We start from the raw sequence: 21237 nt of genomic DNA on the forward strand, positions 1-21237 counted from the left end.
CGAGTGTCATTTCATTTCTTTAGAACTAAATTAACTTAATTATTTTCTCGTTATTTAACCTGTTCACATGATTTATGGATTTTAAATAAAGGGTACAAATCTTCGCGAGGATAATACGATATATTTGCTATACATAATAATTATATTTTGCATAATTTATACACAATACATTTTTGAACGCGTACACATCTCTACCAAAATTTGACCTATTCTTCGGGTTAAAGACACACATTGTCCGCTCTCTACTAATAATAAAATTATTATTACAAAACATTTTGATGATTTTGATTAAATGCTTTAAAATGTTTTTATAACACAGAAACAACGTTCTGAAAACATTAATAGGTGGTTCAGATTTGATTAAAATAAATATTTTTTTAACATTTATTTAAACATTTCTCAATATTTAAATAATAATATATTTAGTACAGTCATTGAAGCTGAAAATCAGCTGTAACCTCTGAATTCTTTGAAACTGCATGGATTTGCATGAAAATTTAGAATAAGGCTCATCTTAGGCTCAAGTTCAAAGGTGACGTAAGCCCGATTGACGCTTTTTGTTTTTTTAGAAATAAAAACTACCCGTAAGAGAAAAAAATTAAAAAAATTAAGTTTTAAGCATTTTATTGATAAAAATCTTGTTCAAGCACAAAGATTAAATAATGTTCTATGTTCTTGAACATGTTTTATGATATATTTGATCTTTTCGACCATTTATTTAACCCTTAAAAACTACCCCTACGCAAAAAATAATGGAAAAAAAATACTTTTTAAAGATTTGGAATGATTAAATCCTGCAATTATTTAAAATAAAAGCTACCTTATAGCTAATAAAAGAATTTTTTCCTTTCAACACCCCCTAAAAACCACCCCTGCATTGACAAAAATGATAAAAAATTACCCTTAAAATCTTGCAATGCTATAATTGTGCAATAATTCAAAATAAAAATTCCCTTATATTGTTTATGAAAGAATATTTTACTTTTGTCATTTTCAACTCTTATAAACTACCCATATTAACGTAAAATATTTTTATTATAATCGATTTTTAAATATAATCAATCATCATAAAAAAATTGCTACGCTAATAATCACACTAAATTTTGTCACTTATTTTATTTGTATAATATAATACATAAACTTCTGCAAAAAATTAAGGGAGCAAAAATTTTTTTCGAATTTTTAGTGATTTTCAGAATGTTGTATCTCAGTTAAAAATGAGCAAAAAATGCCCAATTGTGAAAGAATTGTAAATTTTGCTCCTTTAAATTTTTTTGAAATTTTGATAAAGCGGTCCGGAAAAACCGTTCGATAGATAGATATGCCCATTTACGGAGCTTTTGGGGGTACATCGAGATGTAAAAATTCGTACAAGCATTAGACTCTCCATCGATATTAGCAAAGATGCGGTCGACTTAGCAAAACAAGTCAAAAAGTCACTTTTTTCACTTTTTTCAAGTTAATGTCGAGGATGAAAAAAAATGTTTTTCTTCCAAGAACGCTACATAGCCCTGTAGGAAATTTATTCGAGATTTCGAAACTGCCCGTCAATTTTCTGTCTGATCATTAGTTGCTGAGATATCGATGGTTAAAGCCAAAAGGATGCTTTTGTATTCGTAGTCGAATATCTCCGGGTTAAATTAACGTAGAGAAAAATTTAAAAAAAGAAATTAAAGCTGAATGAACAGGCTATCAAGTCCATATAATGATTTTTGTGTAAAAAATTTTTCCAAGCCCGTAGATCGAGAAAAAAACGCAAAAAATTGAAAAAAAATTTTTTAGTCTTATTTCTTAGAATTTCGCGATGACTGTCGCTCCTAAAAATTTTGAGCTAAGAAATCTGGAAACTAGACATTCGGCGCTTTAAAATGCTTTTTTTAAAACCTTGATACGATCATTTTTAACTGAGATACAGCATTCTGAAAAATCACTAAAAATTCGAACAATTTTTTTGCTCCCTTAATTTTATTATATAAAAATGAGAAAGCCTATTTTGCTCCGAAAAATTGTCATTAGTTTTTTACCATAACTCGGTTAATTTTGAAGCTATAGTATCGTACAAAAAAGCATTTTAAAGATAATTTCAAGAGCTGTCAGATCGTTTGCATATAAAACCTTGTAAGTCCTTCGTTTTTTAAAGGGAAAGGATCGAAGGGCTTGGGACAAGTCGTTTTTTCACTAAACTGGATACTTCAAGTGGCGATATCTCCTTTATTTTTTATGCTATAGGAATAAAAAAAACAAAATATTTGTTGAAAAAAAAAGGTAAATTTTTGTTGTCTATCATTTTTTACGTATCTTTCATAGTTTCAGAGTAATTATAAGTATAAATAAGGCAATTTTTTTTTTAATAATGAAAAATACGTTTTCAACTATTACCGTACATTGTTCAAAAAATACGCATTCTAAACCGGTCTAACTTCAGGATCGTATGAAAAACACTAAAACAAAACTAATTGTAAAGGGTCTACGATTAATTTTAATTCTGATGGAAATGGTACAGCGTTTACTGCTCATTTTTTTGACGATAACTCCTTCAATTTTGCTCTAATTAACTTTTATAAGTGCTCATTTTGAAGGTATTTTTGAGTACTTCAAAAAACTCCCGGAGCGTTACACACGTAAAATTAATCCTTTTTCCGTTATTTGACGTTAAATACATCCATTCCAGTATTCCCCCAAAACAAGTCCCCTTCCATTAACCATATTTCGCTTTATATAGGACGTACAACACTTTTTAAAAACGATTTTCTTTGTTTATTTATAAGCTACATTTTTGTACATTACACTTTTTTAAATAAAATGCGTAGTTTTTGAGTTATTCGCGAAAAATAGTTTGAAAAAGTGTTTTTTTCACTCAAAATTCCAAGTTCTCATTCGTGAATAACTAAAAAACTATTGATTTCTCGAAAAAAATTTTCGAATGTTTTTTGCTCAAAATTTGATTATCTATCGATTTCCAGCGTTATTTTTGAAAAAAAATCCACCTCCGAGAAGGGGTGTCAACCCCCAACAAGGTGGAAGCGTCAATCGGCGTTGTCAGTAATATTCATTGACCTTTTCTCTAACTATCTGCCAAATTTCAAGTCGATGGGTTCAGTTTCAAAGAATTCGGAGGTGAAAAGTTTCAATAACTGTACTAATTGTCCAAAAAATAAGGTGAACTTGTTTAAAAAATTTTGAAGGGCCCAAGAACCAATAATGTATAAAATTAGTATTAAAGTTTAAAAAAATAAAGTTCGGTTATTTTCTAAGCACACCTCGTACATTATATTTATGCCCTGTAATAAAATTAAAGTTCTCAAAACGACAAAGTACTCCACAAACCCTAAGACACGTTGGAACTGATGTCTATTAAAAAAAAAACAGCGTAGCAATCGAAACTATCAATTTGGAATTCTCACCTCTCTGATTAGCATCTCCCTGTCGAGCTGGCCGAGTCCCAGTCCTGGTAGCTCGCAATCTCCTTTTACAGCGACTATCTTCTCCTCGAAGTTCGGACACTGCTCCCTAACTCTGTAAAATACTTCATCGTCGAAGAATTCTTGCATTCTGGTCCGAATATCCTTCCCCTTTTTGTCTCTGACCAACATAAAGACTTTGGAGATGTCGGGACAGGAGCTCAGCAGCTTTTCCAGCAGGAGGATCCCTATAAATCCTGTACCTCCGGTCAGTAATATTTTGGAACCGACGAAAAATCTTTGGACGGGTGTTAAGCTTCTTCCGTCGCTTCCGTGGGTCTTCCCCATTGTTGTGTGGTCGGATAAGTCACGCTCTGATAATAAAAAATAGATTCACTCCACGTTTCACTTACTCTGTGTGATACTCTAGGAATGGGAGTAATTGGACGTGGTTTATCATTACTGTAATGAGATTTTCTTATTTTTGTGTGATGAACCGTAGCCTCAAAAGCATAATTACCTTTGAAAAATATAATTTTCCTTTAGTCTAAAATTCTCTCACCTTTTGTTAACATTTCAATAAATGTTTGTGAACTTAAACGTTTTATGGTAATTATACATTTTTATTGTAAAAATATTACAAAATATTTATTTAATTATCGTACAGAAAATTACGTGGTATAAAAATTTTCCTCAGTTACATTTTTCACTTTCACAGCTTATGTAAGTATATCACTCTTAAGTTCCAATTCTTTTTCTCTTCAATTCCCTCGATTGTGATTCATTTTCTTCTTCTTCTTCTATAGTTTCGTTTCTCATATTTTCCACGCAATCAACTTCATTTCCAGATAATTCGTTGCATCAATGAGTGATTCAAACGCGTCAAAAGAATCATCGTCTAATTAGACATTTAAAAATTGTTTTTTACAATCGCAGACTTTATTTTTGCCACCGCTGACGCAGCTATGTGATACTTTTTTTCAAAGGTAATTATGCTTTTGAGGCTGTCGTAAATGTAGTATTTTGGTTTATCTCCTCGAGCTACCCCAGATTAAGTACAAAAGGATTTTTGTACGTGGTCCAGAAGTCGAGATAATGAAGATTTTGAAAGTAAGAGCGATTTTGAACGCGCGAATTCAGTTTTCGGAGCGGCCGAGTACCGGTTAGAACTGGCTAAAATGAACCACACTATTTTTTTATTAAAAACATAAGTCTTCAACTTCAAGCCCGCGGAATTAATTGAAAAAAAAAAAAAATATCTCGGCTCCAGAAGATCGTAGAGCAACGTTTTTTTAAAAAAAAAATCGCGTAAAAATGTCAGCAATCGATTCCTGTAATAGACATTATCGGGAAATGAAAATCGAAATGGATATTCAAGAAAAACACGAGCAAAAAATTTTTACTTTTTTCAGTCATTTTAATTTAAAAAAGGCACTTTTTTTCTTGTTGAGGGCTACATTTACAGTCGATTTTTGGCGGTTTTTTCGATATATCTCGAAAAGTAATATAACAAACGATATATTTATAAATACCAATCGATAGTTTTTTTTAATAGCTACAACTTTCTCACTCAACTTTTTTCGATTGGAGTTCAAGCTCTTTCTTATTAGTGAAAACCCGTTTTTTTGACTTTTATGAATTTTTTAGGTTAACTTCGCCGTTTATGCGCCACAGGAAAAAATAACTATCTTCCTTAGATTTTTTTTCCTATATCACCATATTTTTTGTTTCCAGGTGATATTTTTTGTAAGCTCTTCTACCTATTGATACTCTTTCACATGCTTCAATTGGACTCTACTTTCTGTGGATTAATGAGAAAAGTATATATACGGAGTATTCACTTATTTTATTTTTTATGAAATTTGAAATTAAACATACGAAAATTAATAAGATAAAAAAATAGTTTTAGTTTAGTTAAAACTGTATATCTTTGCTGAAGAAGTTGCATGAATAAACGTAAAACTTTATACTATAAAAAAAAACTTACCAAATTCCATCATTTCTCAACTCTAAATGTACGCTAACTACTACAAAGTTCCCTGCACTGATCGACCTTAAGTTGAAATATTCATATCTTTACTAAAACATCATTATTCATGATTTTACACTTTTGCAATTTAAATTACATAAACATAGGTACGCTCCTTATAAGAAAACAATGATATTTTATGATTTTCTTTGTAGAATAGATACTTATTAATTCCACATTGTCGATGCCCTCGAACTCCGAACCCGTACAATAACCACAACAAATTGACAAAAACAAGTTTTGATTCATCCTTTCGCCCTTAAATTTCTTGAACTCTGCTAAATTGGCAAAACTATTTCATCACAGTCACGTCTTAGTACACGAGACACCCTGATATCTTTTCAAACAATTTGAATATTTGAAATGTCATCTATGTACATCAATCAATTTAAACACAATGCACTTACACATATTATGTTAATTCTGTTCTCTTTAAAAGGCGTTGCCCTGTTTGGAAAATGTAATATGCATTAGCTGGAAGTTGTGCCAATAGTGCCAATGCTTAAAACATAAGAGTATTTACATGAACTGAACTATTCGCTTTACTTACAGAGTGAATTTTAGCCATATTAACGAGCGTTCAAATAAAAACGTGGTCGAAGTTGGCTCTGACACATTGGACGTAGGGTGTAGCTTTTAGCATAGCGACCAACTTAACCTCATTTCTCAACGAGCTGTATAACAGCTGTCAGTTTCAATAACGTTAGTGACTTTATAACTTTATTTTAAAGAATAATCGTGATAACAATAACAAACAATTAAAGGAGCTGCGAAAAGTGTCCCCCTCCTTGTTATAACAATAAATTAAAGCAGCCGCTGAAAGTGTCCCCCTCCTTGTTCCAAGCACTTTTCACACCTGTTCCTCAAAGAATTAAAGACATTTTCTAAGATGCTCGGGGTATTGTTAATTTCACGAATCTTGTCTATAAGTCGAGCCTGCAGATGGTTTAAATCAGGAATAGGCAGTTCAAAAATAGTGTTTTTAAGGTAAGGCCACAAAAAGAAATCACACGGCGTAATATCACATGACCTCGGTGGAAATTCATGTTCAGCATTGAGACTTATTAGTCGATTTTGGAAAACTTCCCTCAACATATTCATCGTCTCGCCTGCCGTATGTGCCCTTGCGCCATCTTGTTGAAAGTAAAAGTTTGTAATTTCGTTTTCTTCCAGCTGGTTAACAAAAGGAGCGACAATTTCTTCTCTATACCTTTGCGCAGTAAGAGTACCATTAAAAAAAATAGGTCCATAAATCTTCTTCGATTGAGAGCACACCAAACTCCAATTTTTTGAGCGTGTAGAGGGCCCTCGACAAAAAAGTTATCTGGTTTTTCAGAAGACCACATTCTCATATTCTGTGAGTTTACGTAACCACTTAAATGAAACCAGCCTTCATCAGAAAAAAGGTGATATTATGAAGTTCACTGTAGTTGTTTAAAAACCATTCACAAAATACAGCCCGTCGCGGAAAATCAACTTCATGAAGTTCTTGCTGACAAGTTAAACGATAGGAGAACAAACGCAAATCTTTTTTTAACACTGTGTGGCAGATACCGACTGATACTCCCACCATTTGTGATAAAACACGCACAGAAGTTCTTGGCGCATTTTCCATTATTTGTTGGACATTTTCTTTTAATTCTTCAGTCCGCTTTTTAGGTCGGCCGCTTCCTTCTTTTCTTGTTACACTGCCCGTTTCACGAAAAACATTAACACAACGCTGAACTGCACTTTGAAAAATGTTGTACTCAACAACGCCGGGAAATTGATTTTGAAATTCTGTGAAACATTCCTCAATAGAATACTTCCATATTCCATCAATCTTGCGTCCATTTCTAAAGTAGGACTCTATGATAAACACTTTTTGTTCTTGAGAAAACACCATTTTAAACGCTTTTTAAAACGAAAATATTCAAATTGATAGCGGCGATATAGCGCTTTGACAGATGACGTTTAAGTTCATTTGCTATACGCTACGCCCTACGTCCAAATTTTCAGAACCAACTTGACCACGTTTTTATTTGAACGCTCGTTATATGAGCCAGGACAAAAATTTTTGCGAGCTTTGTTCTTGTGCTAGAAACGGTTTCCACCAGACGGGCACAATCGCATTTGATTCAATGCAAAAAAATTTTAACAGTAAAGTACAAGATTTAATGCTGGCTGGTGTTCAATAAACGCGAGGCGCAGCCGAGTCTATTAAAGCAGCCAATGCATTAAATCTACTTTACTGCTAACTTAAACACATCATTTTGTCGCCGATCAATTTTAATCTTATCATAATAGCAGACAAGGCTAGTTATTTTATATTATTAAAATTGTATGATACTTCTTTCATGAATAATAAAAATTTCGTCAGGTCGTCTGTGCTTGCTATAAGACGAGCGTTATTAAGTAAATAACTTAGGTACAAAGTAATCGCCATGTTGTTCCTAAATCCATAAAAATAACTATTTTTTGTTTGAGATGGAAGAATTCACATTAACTCCGCCAGAAATTATTAAATCAGCAAAATAAATAGTGTTTTCACAGTTCGTTTTGGCATAAATTACTCTATCTTGATATGAGGTTATCCCTATTTATCTCTAACAGTTTTCCAGAAAAATCAGGTTATTTTCTAAAGTCCGAAAAGGTAGCTATGTAACAGCGTCAAGAAGGTCTTGCAATTGTATTCGTACAACGCCGATACATAGGATTTTACAAAAGTACAGCACAGCACATCCTTATCGCATCCAATTACACCAAGAGTTACTAAAAGTAGATTTTCAGCGGAGACGAGTTTTGTCAGTGGACACTTGAGATGTTAAATCTAGATATAGATTTTTTAAAACGGTTTAACGGTTTAAAAGTTCTTTAAACTTTTCATAAAAAGGGTTCCGTTAATAGCCATAATTGCCATTATTATGATACAGTAAATCCTCACCAATTTCAGACAACTCATACCCAACGATGGTCTTTGGAGCAATTTTGGGAACCCATGCCATTGGATCATTCATTTTTGACTAGCATCTAACTGGAGCAGTTTATTTAAACTTTTTAACAAACACTCTAGAACGGCGACTTTCCTTTACCTACACTTCCAAGAATGTGGTTTTTTGATTCGCGTAAAAAAACTGTTATTCACAGAAAAAAAAAAGGTTTATACAAAAAAGGTAGGTATTAAATAAGCCTATAAAATGAGACAAGTCCGATTAAATTCCGATAATTTGTTTATGCGCAAGAGCTCAAAAATGGTCGAAAATGGCCGTTTTTTTCGATTGCTAATAATTAATGCAATTTTCATCGCAGACACTTGTAATTCAGGATTTTTTAGACTTTTTACACCCTTAATAAGTGGTAAAAATTTCAACCCGAAAGCTTCATTGGTTTGGCGTAGGGTTTCTGATTCCCGGGAAATCTGGCCTTACTCGAGACGAGAAAACAGTGTCGAGAAATCGAGAAATTTAAAAATCACGCGTGTCTTAAGTTTTTGACTTGAGTTTTTGACTTGATTGTGCTTGTCTATGCCCTCCCCTCTCGCGCCGCACACCGCTACACGTTCGTTTAGTTCGTGCATTCAGTTCGTCTCTTGACAAATAGCTGAGCGGTTGAAATGATTTCTCGACTAGCTCGTGATTTATTTATTTTAAGTTTTTAAGGCTAATGAGCTAGTCTACTTTGATGATTCTGATTTTTTATGTACCTAGTTAAAAGACTGTGTAGAAATTTTATTAGCAGATACCTAATGTTGATTGTTGATTCTGAAAATATTTAGTTCCTGTTCCTTTAGTTAATTATTTTATTTTTGATTTATTAATTGTGATTATAAGTAGGTAGTAATAATAAAAAGGAAGAACGCTTCTGTATCTTTAAATTAAAACTTGTTTCTTTTTTAAATTTCTTCGGTTAGATTCCTTATCTGCTATTTGTTTAATTAAAAGACTGTGTGATTAATGATTATTAAATATTGGAAGGAAGCTAAGATCCAAAAATATTGAAATAAACATATTGAAAGTGTTTCATAAAAAGACAAATTAAAGGTTTTCAAGAAGATACGCAAAGTTAAATTTAGTTTTGTTAGTAGAAGTAGAGACATTTTTAAGTAATTAATAAAAAGACTGAATAAATAATAAATGTTGATGATGATAAGTATATCATCATTATGATATATTATTGTGTTATTATTGGTGTTATTATTTCGTATTGCAAGACCAAAATTATGACATTTTTTCAGTTTTAAAAATTTCTCGAAAATTCGAGAATTGCCGGGAATTCTTAGTCGAGAATTCTTGAGTCCCGAGAAGAAAAATAAGCCGAGAAATCAGAAACCCTAGTTTGGCGTTGGCCAAGAAAATGCTATTTTCAATTCATTTTTCCCAATCTCAAAGGCGTTGTATAGTTTGGATCATTAGTTGTTTTTGTACCTAAATAGTTGTATTAACATATGCATTTACTGAGAATTTTATATTTCAAATTTAATTTGTTTAAAAATGTTAATATTTATTCAATTGTTAAGATAGGTAATTATTATAAAATGAAATAGTAACCTCTATTCAAAGAAAATTCATAAACATTGAAGCTATTGTATTAACATTATTTCAACCCGAGATTTANCGCTACACGTTCGTTTAGTTCGTGCATTCAGTTCGTCTCTTGACAAATAGCTGAGCGGTTGAAATGATTTCTCGACTAGCTCGTGATTTATTTATTTTAAGTTTTTAAGGCTAATGAGCTAGTCTACTTTGATGATTCTGATTTTTTATGTACCTAGTTAAAAGACTGTGTAGAAATTTTATTAGCAGATACCTAATGTTGATTGTTGATTCTGAAAATATTTAGTTCCTGTTCCTTTAGTTAATTATTTTATTTTTGTTTTATTAATTGTGATTATAAGTAGGTAGTAATAATCAAAAGGAAGAACGCTTCTGTATCTTTAAATTAAAACTTGTTTCTTTTTCAATTTCTTCGGTTAGATTCCTTATCTACTATTTGTTTAATTAAAAGACTGTATGATTAATGATTATTAAATATTGGAAGGAAGCTAAGATCCAAAAATATTGAAATAAACATATTGAAAGTGTTTAATAAAAAGACAAATTAAAGGTTTTCAAGAAGATACGCAAAGTTAAATTTAGTTTTGTTGGTAGAAGTAGAGACATTTTTAAGTAATTAATAAAAAGACTGAATAAATAATAAATGTTGATGATGATAAGTATATTAGCGTGTTATTATTTCGTATTGCAAGACCAAAATTATGACATTTTTTAAGTTTTAGAAATTTCTCGAAAATTCGAGAATTGCCGGGAATTCTTAGTCGAGAATTCTTGAGTCCCGAGAAGAAAAATAAGCCGAGAAATCAGAAACCCTAGTTCGGCGTTGGCCAAGAAAATGCTATTTACAATTCATTTTTTCCAATCTCAAAGGCGTTGTATAGTTTGGATCATTAGTTGTTTTTGTACCTAAATAGTTGTATTAACATATGCATTTACTGAGAATTTTATATTTCAAATTTAATTTGTTTAAAAATGTTAATATTTATTCAATTGTTAAGATAGGTAATTATTATAAAATGAAATAGTAACCTCTATTCAAAGAAAATTCATAAACATTGAAGCTATTGTATTAACATTATTTCAACCCGAGATTTAATTTTTTATTTAGCCTTGCTCTTCCCACTCGTTCGCTAGACCGAGTGATAGAACGCATCGCCGCTATCTTCTTTTTTGCAATTAAATATTTGAATTCACCTTAATGTTAATGTAGGACATGAAAATATAGCTCTTAATGTATAGATACTATCACCAAATTTCGGCTCTTAATAATGCGATTAAATAAATAAAAAATTGTCTCAGCTTCTAATAAACTTAGAACAACGATTTTTTTTTTAAATTCGAAGAAAAATAGTACTAACTAAACTATATACGTTACTATTTCATTTTATAATAATTACCTATCTTAACAATTTAATAAATATTAACATTTTTTCAGTAATTTTTAAACAAATTAAATTTGAAAAATTAAATTCTCAGTGAATGCATAATGTCACTACAACTATTTAGGTACAAAAACAACTAATGATCGAAACTATACAACGCCTTTGAGCTTGGGAGAAATCAGTTGAAAATAGCATCTTCTTAGATAACAAATTCCGCCAACGCCAAACTAATGAAGCTTTCGGGCTGAAATTTTTACCACTTATTAAGGGTGCAAAGACCTTCCAAAATCCTGAATTACAAGTGTCTGCGATGAAAATTGCATTAATTATTAGCAATTGAAAAGAACGGCCATTTTCGATCATTTTTGAGTTCTTGCGCATAAACAAATTATCGGAATTTAATCGGACTTGTCTTATTTTACAGATTTATCTAATACCTACCTTTTTTGTATAAACCTTTTTTCTGTATGAATAACAGTTTTTTTACGCGAGTCAAAAAACCACTTTTCCATAACTTTGACCATTATTTTAATAAAGTTTCCCCAACTAGTCTCGAGTTGATTTTTTGATATTTTGTTTATAACACGTTTCTGAACAATATTCCGCAAAAAAACTTCTAATAGCATTTTTTTCCCGAAAAAAAGCTATAATGACTAGCCTATTAATCAAAACTGCGCAATAGATGTAAATCAGCGGTCCAAGTATTCTTCTCCTTGTTGGGTTTCGAGTTTCAATTTGTTTCGTTTTGCGTTTTTAGTTGTTAGTGGTTTACTTTTGTTTGTCAAACCCCTTTTTAAACATGCCAGTAAATATTGACACTGTCAGTCCCAGGCCTAGGCCTGATAAAATGTGAAAGAAAAGTGGTTTTGCAAGGCCTTCTTGACGCTGTTACGTAGCTATTTTTTTCGGATAGAAAAGAACCTAATTTTTCTGGAAAACTTTTAGAGATAAGTATGGACAACCTTATACCAGTCGAAAGGGCATTTAATTTTGCATGTACCCATGACAATTAATATGGGTCATTACATTTAAAATAAAATGTTTTTCTACTCGTAAGATTATTAAATGTAGGTGTCGTTATTTCCGAGTCTGAATAAGGTACACGTTTTACTCACAGATGACAAGATAGTGTAATTTATGCCAAATTGAACTGTGAAAACTGCAGGTTTCTAACTCGTACGGTTTAGAGGCTATCTAACCTCATTTAGAGAGCTGAAATCGTGATTTTTTTCAAAAACAACTGAATATCTCGAAAACGGTAAGTTTTAAACACCATGTACATTTAATATAACAAATTCCATTTAAAATATCAAGTTATGTAGCGACCACGCGAAATGGAGCACCCTGTAAAGCTAAAAATATTTTGTTTACATGGCCTACATGATTCCAGGCAACTTTTATTAAAGCCATTTTTTTTATAAATTTTACAGTTGCAGAGTTACAAAAGAGTCACTATATTTTGCTGAAAGGGTTGTTTTCACCATGGATTAATACGACCACATTGAAGAAGCAGAATACTCTTTCGAAGAATTTTCACCAAAATGTTTTGATTCCGTGTTTCTTGCACCATTCCATGAATATGTCATAATGGCGGTTGTATTTTTCAACTAATTTTTGTGGTAGAATTTCTAAACGCGTTTCTAACGACTTTTTCAAAATGTCAGAAGGCACGTCTTCTTCCACATCATTTTCTATACTGTTGGGGCTGTGACAGCGACAAACGATTTCTCATGAATGATGAATGTCATACAGCAACGGATATGTTGATAAATATTTGCGTCAATACTTGATTTTTACAGTAAAATAAAGTTTGTTTACTTCCAGAAATCGCTATAGCAAGGCTCTATTGACTGTTAGCGATAAATTTATTATTGCCGTTTGTTTGAAGCACAAATTTAGTTTTTTATTTGTCAAAAAAGTGAGGTTAGAAAACATCGCAAAACAACTGCAGCGCTTTTTATGCCCAGAGCCATTATTGATATTCCGTAAAACTAATTAATGACGATTCAGTGCGCTTAAATCGTCGAATATTTTCCAATTTATTTAAAAATTTCCTCTTTCTCTACAATAATCTAGGTATTTCTATTACTAAACTTAATTTAAATTAATTATTCAACTATTTCCATACATTTATACTCACGTGGTTAGATAAATCGCATATGCATGCACGGGTACCTCGATTTAGTAATTTACAGTCCCATACGTTATGCGTCATTAACATTAAAACAGACGCGCAACCGGGCAGCGCGCTGTAATCTACTTTCACGCAGTAGCCTATGCGCCATTGTCCGACGAGCTGTCAAACGGCGTTCTGTGTTCACTAACGCGCGTCGCCATGTTAAAACCGCGTCACATTTGTACTCTACCGGTGAGAGACACGTCGGGCCTACCCAAGCTGCCCCCCAACGCCAGTTGGACCAAAAGATGCTGCAGGAACATCAGGAAACTCTTCCTGATGAACCCCAACCACTTCAAGTGCAACAAACTGTTCCGCAATAAATCATCCGTGTTAGGTGAAAGGAAGAGGCACGCCAACAGCCCCTACTCTCTGGTGATCCACCCTCTCAGCACGCTCAACACCATCCTGGAAATTGTGTTTGTATTGACGTGGTTCTATTCGCTGATTATGGAACCGTTGACGGTCTTCAGCAGCAACTTCAGCAAGTACTTGAAGAAGTTACAGTTTGTAGCGGTGGCTCCCATTCGGCTCACTTTGATCATACTCCTCTTCAATGTCGGTTACATCGACGAGAGAACCAAGAGGGTCATCATCGAGCGTAAGAAGATCATCCTGAGGTATTTGAGGACATTCTTCTTTTTCGATATTTGTACCAGCGCTTATCCTCTGTATTTTATGAAGACTCTGTCGATGAAAGGTCTGGTTAAGTGCTCCTCGCGTCACATAAGGGAATCGTACTGCTTCGAAGTGTTGTATGTCTTACGCATACTATGTTGCTGGGTCAGAATAAACACCTTGCTAACTTTCCTGAACGACACGTTGGCCAATGTAAACGTGAGGAAGACGTTAAGGATATTCGTCACTCACTTGATCAGAACCTTCATCTACCTGCACTTGAGCGCCTTTCTTCTGTACTTCGTGCCTTACCTCTTCCACAGAGGGGACTGGCCGAGGGAGTCGTGGTTGACCGAGGCCAAGATCACCCACAGCGAGGATCTGAGTTTCCAGTACTGCCAGTCGCTACTCCTGGCCATGTGCTACTTCTTCGGGATCTCGTACGATTTCCACATAGAACTGATCGACGAACAGATATGCATCATCGTCATCACCCTATTCGGGAGGCTGTACACGCTGTACCTCCTCGCCGACATCCTGAACATATTCGGCATCGTGGGCATCTCCGAGAGTATGTACGAGAAACAGCTGTCTCGCCTCCAACAGTACATGGCTGCCAAACACCTGCCGGAGAACATGCGCCAGAGGATGCTCAAGTACTACGAGTTCAAGTTCCAAAAGCGCTTCTTCAAAGAGGCGGAAATCATCAACACCCTGTCCCAGCACCTGCGCACTGAACTATTCCTGTTCACTGCCAGGAAGTTGGTGCAAAAGGTGGATTTCTTCAAGAGACTGCCGACTGCGGCGATCGGCACCCTGATAGGCGCCATGAATTCCGAGACTTACTCCCCCAGGGACGTGATCATCAAGCTGGGCTCGGAATCAGACGACATCTTCTTCATATCCACCGGCACCGTGGCGCTGATGAACAAGGAGGGCGTGGAGCTCTGCCACCTGGAGGACGGCGAGGAGTTTGGGACCACCTGTTTCATCGCGAAGGAGCAGATGTTCACCGTGGTGGCGGTCGAGACAACCGAGGTTTTTACCATATCCAAGGAGAAGTTTCTGGAGTTCCTGAAACCCAATCAGGACGTGGTGAACGTTTTCATTAGTTCGGTGAGAGCCAAAGTGGCCAGGTTGAAGGCTCTGGAAGGGAGGATCGTCACGGGGATTGACCTGCTGACGGACCTCCGCAGCGGAAATATCTTGGAGGGTCGCACTAGACGACTTATCGATAACAAACTGGTTTCTTGAAAGGTTTTGGTGTTGAATAATTCGTTTTTTGTTTTGATGTTGAATTAGCCGTAAGATTGACTCGTATTATGAGTTTAAACAGATTTGTATTGTTAGGTTTCATTATTCTGTAAGCGAAAAGTGTGAAAATAAAGGATCGTGTTTGATTAAGGCTGTTTTTGTATGACGAAAAAAATAACGCACGTTGTAACTTTTATAAAAAAATATTTTATTAAAATTACAAAAATAGTGTATTTAAAGACAATAAATACGATTAGTTCTTCCTAATATATCAAATCCACATTGGAAAGTGGGTTAAAAAAAAAAATAAATTCTGTAACGCGGATAAAAATTGAAAAATTTTATAAAATGTCATTATGTTATCTTGACAACACAGTATGTAGTCCAATCAATTTGTCACGACCTAATATTAAATTTACAAAAAATGCCACGTGGAAAGAAAAAATATGGTAATATAGGAAAAAAAATTCTAAGGAAGATAGTGTTTTTTCCCTGTGCCGCATAAACAGCGAAGTTAACCTAAAATATTCATAAAAGTCAAAAAAAAAAACGGTTTTGCGCTAATAAGAAAAAAACTTGAACTCCAATCGAAAAAAGGTAAATGAAAAGTTGTAGCTAGAAAAAAACCTATGGATTCATTCGTATTTTTAAATACATCAATTGCTGTATTATTTTTCGAGACATACAGGGTGATCTCGAGGTAGTGGGCCAAAATTCATGGGTAAATTCCCGAATCAAAAATATTGCGATTTAGCCGAACTTACCTTAGTCCAAAAGTTGACAGTTAAAGAGATACAGGGTGTTAAATGTAAACTATTATTTTAGTTTATTTCCATTTATTTCTTGATAAATGCAAATATCTACAAAAAATTTTGGGGTTTGGGGTACTTTGGGTAGAGGAACTGAAATTTGTGCACATTTTGGTTATACTTCATAGAGGGCGCCAGCTGTCGTAGATTGAATATGTTGAAAGCGACTTAACGTTTTTGTACTTTAAAGTATCTAATCTTTGGTATCAAATTCTTATTTTCCAACTTTTTTTGCACAAAAAAGGCATACTTTATGAAAGTAGCTGTCTCGCACCGTTTTCGAGATATTTGGCTTTGCAACTTCCAATGCTAATACTTGAAATAATTAAAATAATTTAGAAATATTTAAAATTAAAAATTGTAATGAACAGTAAAACAGTAAACATTAGTAAAAACATATGCCTTTTTGACAATAATTACTTAAAATATCCACCTCTAACTTCAATACATTTATCAAAACGCTTATTAAAAAATTGTCTTATTTTTAAGTATAAATCTTTAACGCGAAATGATTTTGTAGCATTTAAAATCTGCTGCTAAAGTTCGTCTCAGTTGTTTATAGTTTCTCCGTAAAACAACTGATTTCATGTCTCGGCATTCTATCTCACATTTATGTATACGAGTATACAATTTAAATTGTAAGCTAAGATGTAATTTTAATTAGGTACAAATAATACTTAATAGAAATGAGCATACAAATGACAATAAGGAAAGCGTAAAACGTCAATTATTTGATTTTCGTCCAAATCCTACTTAAGAAACTTTACCGCTAAATTAATAATACCTGTAGGTACTTAATTGTAATTTAATGCAACAGCATTGGAAGTTTCAAAGCCAAATATCTCGAAAACGGTGCGAGATAGCTACTTTCATAAAGTATACCATTTTTGTGTAAAAAAAGTTGGAAAATAAGAATTTGTTACCAAAGATATCTTAAAATACAAAAAAGTTATGTCGTTTTTAACACATTCAATCTACTGCAGCTAGCGCCCTCTATGAACTTTAACCAAAATGTGAACAGATTTCAATTCCTCTATCCAAAGAACCCCAAACCCCAAAATTTTGTGAGGATATTTGCATTTGTTAAGGAATAAATGAAAAAAAAAAACACCCAAAAACACAAAAACACCCTGTATCTCTCTCAGCTAAATCGCAATTTTTTTGCTTGGGGAATCTATCCATGAATTTTGGCCCATTACCTCGGGACCACCCTGTATCGAAAAAACCGTAAAAAATCGACTTTTTTTTTGTATCTCTTGCAAATTAAGGTTTTGAAACTTGTTACTTGCTGTAAATATAGCCCCATGCAAGCAAAAAAGTGTCTTTTTTTGATTAAAATATATTAAAAATTTTTCGAGTTACATCGATTTTTCGAAAAAAAAAAGTCATCTCAAAAATCGGCTCTTCTTGCTCGACGAATAGTCGTAAAGAAACGAATCAGGACTCATTTTTTTTCCTTAAAAGTTGTACTTTCATGGTAAAAAGAGTGAAAACGATTTTATTAATTTCAAGTGTCCAAAAATGACTGAAAAAAAGTATAATTCTTTTTCGATTTTCATTTCTCGATATAATGAAAAAAAATTAAATTAAAATATAATAATTAAAAAAAACGTTGCTCTACAACCTTCTGGAGTCGAGATATTTTTTTCAAAAAATTCCACAGACTACTATTTAAATGCTTCAACGTCCATTCTTATAGCTGTTTTACATTGACAATTTATTGATCAATTAATTCATGAAGTCGCTTCATCAAGAAATTGGACAAGTGTAATGCACCAAATCTGCTGTCAATCAAGTTCTTGACGAATTAGAGCATGTTCTAATTTTCGTCAATTTCTTCGTGAAGTTCGGAAGTACCAACCCAACAGATTTCCAGCCCCANAAATGACAGCAATAAGACAAGTGGAAAACGTCAATTATTTGATTTTCGTCCAAATCCTTCTTAAGAAACTTTACCGCTAAATTAATAATACCTGTAGGTACTTAATTGTAATTTAATGCAACATCATTGGAAGTTTCAAAGCCAAATATCTCGAAAACGGTGCGAGATAGCTACTTTCATAAAGTATACCATTTTTGTGTAAAAAAAGTTGGAAAATAAGAATTTGTTACCAAAGATATCTTAAAATACAAAAAAGTTATGTCGTTTTTAACACATTCAATCTACTGCAGCTAGCGCCCTCTATGAACTTTAACCAAAATGTGAACAGATTTCAATTCCTCTATCCAAAGAACCCCAAACCCCAAAATTTTGTGAGGATATTTGCATTTGTTAAGGAATAAATGAAAAAAAAAAACACCCAAAAACACAAAAACACCCTGTATCTCTCTCAGCTAAATCGCAATTTTTTTGCTTGGGGAATCTATCCATGAATTTTGGCCCATTACCTCGGGACCACCCTGTATCGAAAAAACCGTAAAAAATCGACTTTTTTTTTGTATCTCTTGCAAATTAAGGTTTTGAAACTTGTTACTTGCTGTAAATATAGCCCCATGCAAGCAAAAAAGTGTCTTTTTTTGATTAAAATATATTAAAAATTTTTCGAGTTACATCGATTTTTCGAAAAAAAAAAGTCATCTCAAAAATCGGCTCTTCTTGCTCGACGAATAGTCGTAAAGAAACGAATCAGGACTCATTTTTTTTCCTTAAAAGTTGTACTTTCATGGTAAAAAGAGTGAAAACGATTTTATTAATTTCAAGTGTCCAAAAATGACTGAAAAAAAGTATAATTCTTTTTCGATTTTCATTTCTCGATATAATGAAAAAAAATTAAATTAAAATATAATAATTAAAAAAAACGTTGCTCTACAACCTTCTGGAGTCGAGATATTTTTTTCAAAAAATTCCACAGACTACTATTTAAATGCTTCAACGTCCATTCTTATAGCTGTTTTACATTGACAATTTATTGATCAATTAATTCATGAAGTCGCTTCATCAAGAAATTGGACAAGTGTAATGCACCAAATATGCTGTCAATCAAGTTCTTGACGAATTAGAGCATGTTCTAATTTTCGTCAATTTCTTCGTGAAGTTCGGAAGTACCAACCNAGAAATTAGCATACAAATGACAGCAATAAGACAAGTGGAAGACGTCAATTATTTGATTTTCGTCCAAATCCTACTTAAGAAACTTTACCGCTAAATTAATAATACCTGTAGGTACTTAATTGTAATTTAATGCAACAGCATTGGAAGTTTCAAAGCCAAATATCTCGAAAACGGTGCGAGATAGCTACTTTCATAACGTATACCATTTTTGTGTAAAAAAAGTTGGAAAATAAGAATTTGTTAACAAAGATTTCAATTCCTCTATCCAAAGAACCCCAAACCCCAAAATTTTGTGAGGATATTTGCATTTGTTAAGGAATAAATAAAAAAAAACACCCAAAAACACAAAAACACCCTGTATCTCTTTCAGCTAAATCGCAATATTTTTGCTTGGGGAATATATCCATGAATTTTGGCCCATTACCTCGGGACCACCCTGTATCGAAAAAACCGTAAAAAATCGTTTTTTTTTTTGTTTCTCTTGCAAATTAAGGTTTTGAAACTTGTTACTTGCTGTAAATATAGCCCCATGCAAGCAAAAAAGTGTCTTTTTTTTAATTAAAAAATATTAAAAATGTTTCGAGTTACATCGATTTTTCGAAAAAAAAGGTCATCTCAAAAATCGGCTCTTCTTGCTCGACGAATAGTCGTAAAGAAACGAATCAGGACTCATATTTTTCCTTAAAAGTTGTACTTTCATGGTAAAAAGAGTGATAACGATTTTATTCATTTCAAGTGTCCAAAAATGACTGAAAAAAGTAAAATTTTTTTTGGTCGCATTTTTCTTGAATATCTTTTTCGATTTTCATATCTCGATATAATGAAAAAAAATTAAATTAAAATATAATAATTAAAAAAAACGTTGCTCTACAACCTTCTGGAGTCGAGATATTTTTTTTCAAAAAATTCCACAGGCGACTATTTAAATGCTTCAACGTCCATTCTTATAGCTGTTTTACATTGACAATTTATTGATCAATTAATTCATGAAGTCGCTTCATCAAGAAATTGGACAAGTGTAATGCACCAAATATGCTGTCAATCAAGTTCTTGACGAATTAGAGCATGTTCTAATTTTCGTCAATTTCTTCGTGAAGTTCAGAAGTACCAGCCCAACAGATTTCCAGCCTCAGATCAGTAATGAGGTTATGTCATTGGAATATGTAAATAATTCTGTGGCGTCGTACTAGTTTTGCATTGTTTTTACTGATTTGTTACTTACAAACACTAATATTCATATAATATGTGTCAAAACGATACCGCTGTTATATCACTACAATTATGAGTGGAAAGGTGACATTTTTGAAATTTATTTGCTTCTTTTATTCGTTGGTAGAACTGATTCATACGTCAAAAAACTTGATAAAGTCTGTAGCAGTGTAAAACCAAACTGTTTACCAATAAATTCGTGAATTAATTCATGAAGAACTTCGTTCATGAATAAATTGTCAATGTAAAACAGCTATTACAGAGATTGAAGTTGAAGACTTATATTTTCAATAAAAAAATACAATTATTGTACAGAAAATTAAGTGGTATGAAAATATTCGTCGATTACATTTTTTATTTTCACAGCTTATGTTTGAATTCTACTTCTCTTCAATTCACTCGATTGTGATTCATTTTCTTCTTCCATCGTTTCGTTTTCTGTATTTTCCACGCAATCAACTTAATTTTCCACATAATTCGACCCATCAATGAGTGATTCAAACGCGCCAAAAGAATTATCGTTTAATTGGATGTTTGGAGTTTCAAAATTTTCACATTGGGATGCATTACAATGTAAACAAACACTTGTACATTTCAAAAAAATGTGAAATTAAATAACGTAATCGACGAATATTTTTGTACCACGTAATTTTCTGTAACGATAATTAAATAAATATTTTGTAATACTTTTATAATAGAAAAGATATAATTACCATAAAACGTTGTACTTAAATAATTTTTTTTGCTTGCAGAGGGCTACATTTACAGCAAGTAA

General features: G+C 32.9%; 2 protein-coding genes across 2 annotated transcripts in view; one reads left to right on the top strand and one right to left on the bottom strand.

Moving 5' to 3' along the window:
* The window catches only part of LOC108913679 (fatty acyl-CoA reductase wat-like), a 20855-nt gene extending 15374 nt beyond the window's left edge, over nt 1-5481 (bottom strand). The window contains exons 1-2 of the mRNA XM_018719267.2: nt 5389-5481; nt 3405-3775 (exon numbers count right to left, since the gene is read on the bottom strand). Coding sequence (XP_018574783.1) covers nt 3405-3775; nt 5389-5401 — 384 coding nt within the window. The 5' untranslated portion in view covers nt 5402-5481. The remainder of the gene's footprint in view (nt 1-3404; nt 3776-5388) is intronic.
* Nucleotides 5482-13679: 8198 nt separating this feature from the next.
* Nucleotides 13680-15392, top strand: LOC108913677 (potassium channel KAT1-like). The gene has a single exon (XM_018719265.1). The coding sequence runs from the start codon at nt 13680-13682 to the stop codon at nt 15390-15392; it is 1713 nt and encodes a 570-aa protein (XP_018574781.1).
* The last annotated feature ends 5845 nt before the right edge of the window (nt 15393-21237 follow it).

The sequence above is a fragment of the Anoplophora glabripennis genome, unplaced genomic scaffold, assembly GCF_000390285.2.
Source record: "Anoplophora glabripennis isolate ALB-LARVAE unplaced genomic scaffold, Agla_2.0 scaffold1286, whole genome shotgun sequence".
Taxonomy (NCBI): Eukaryota; Metazoa; Arthropoda; class Insecta; order Coleoptera; family Cerambycidae; genus Anoplophora; species Anoplophora glabripennis.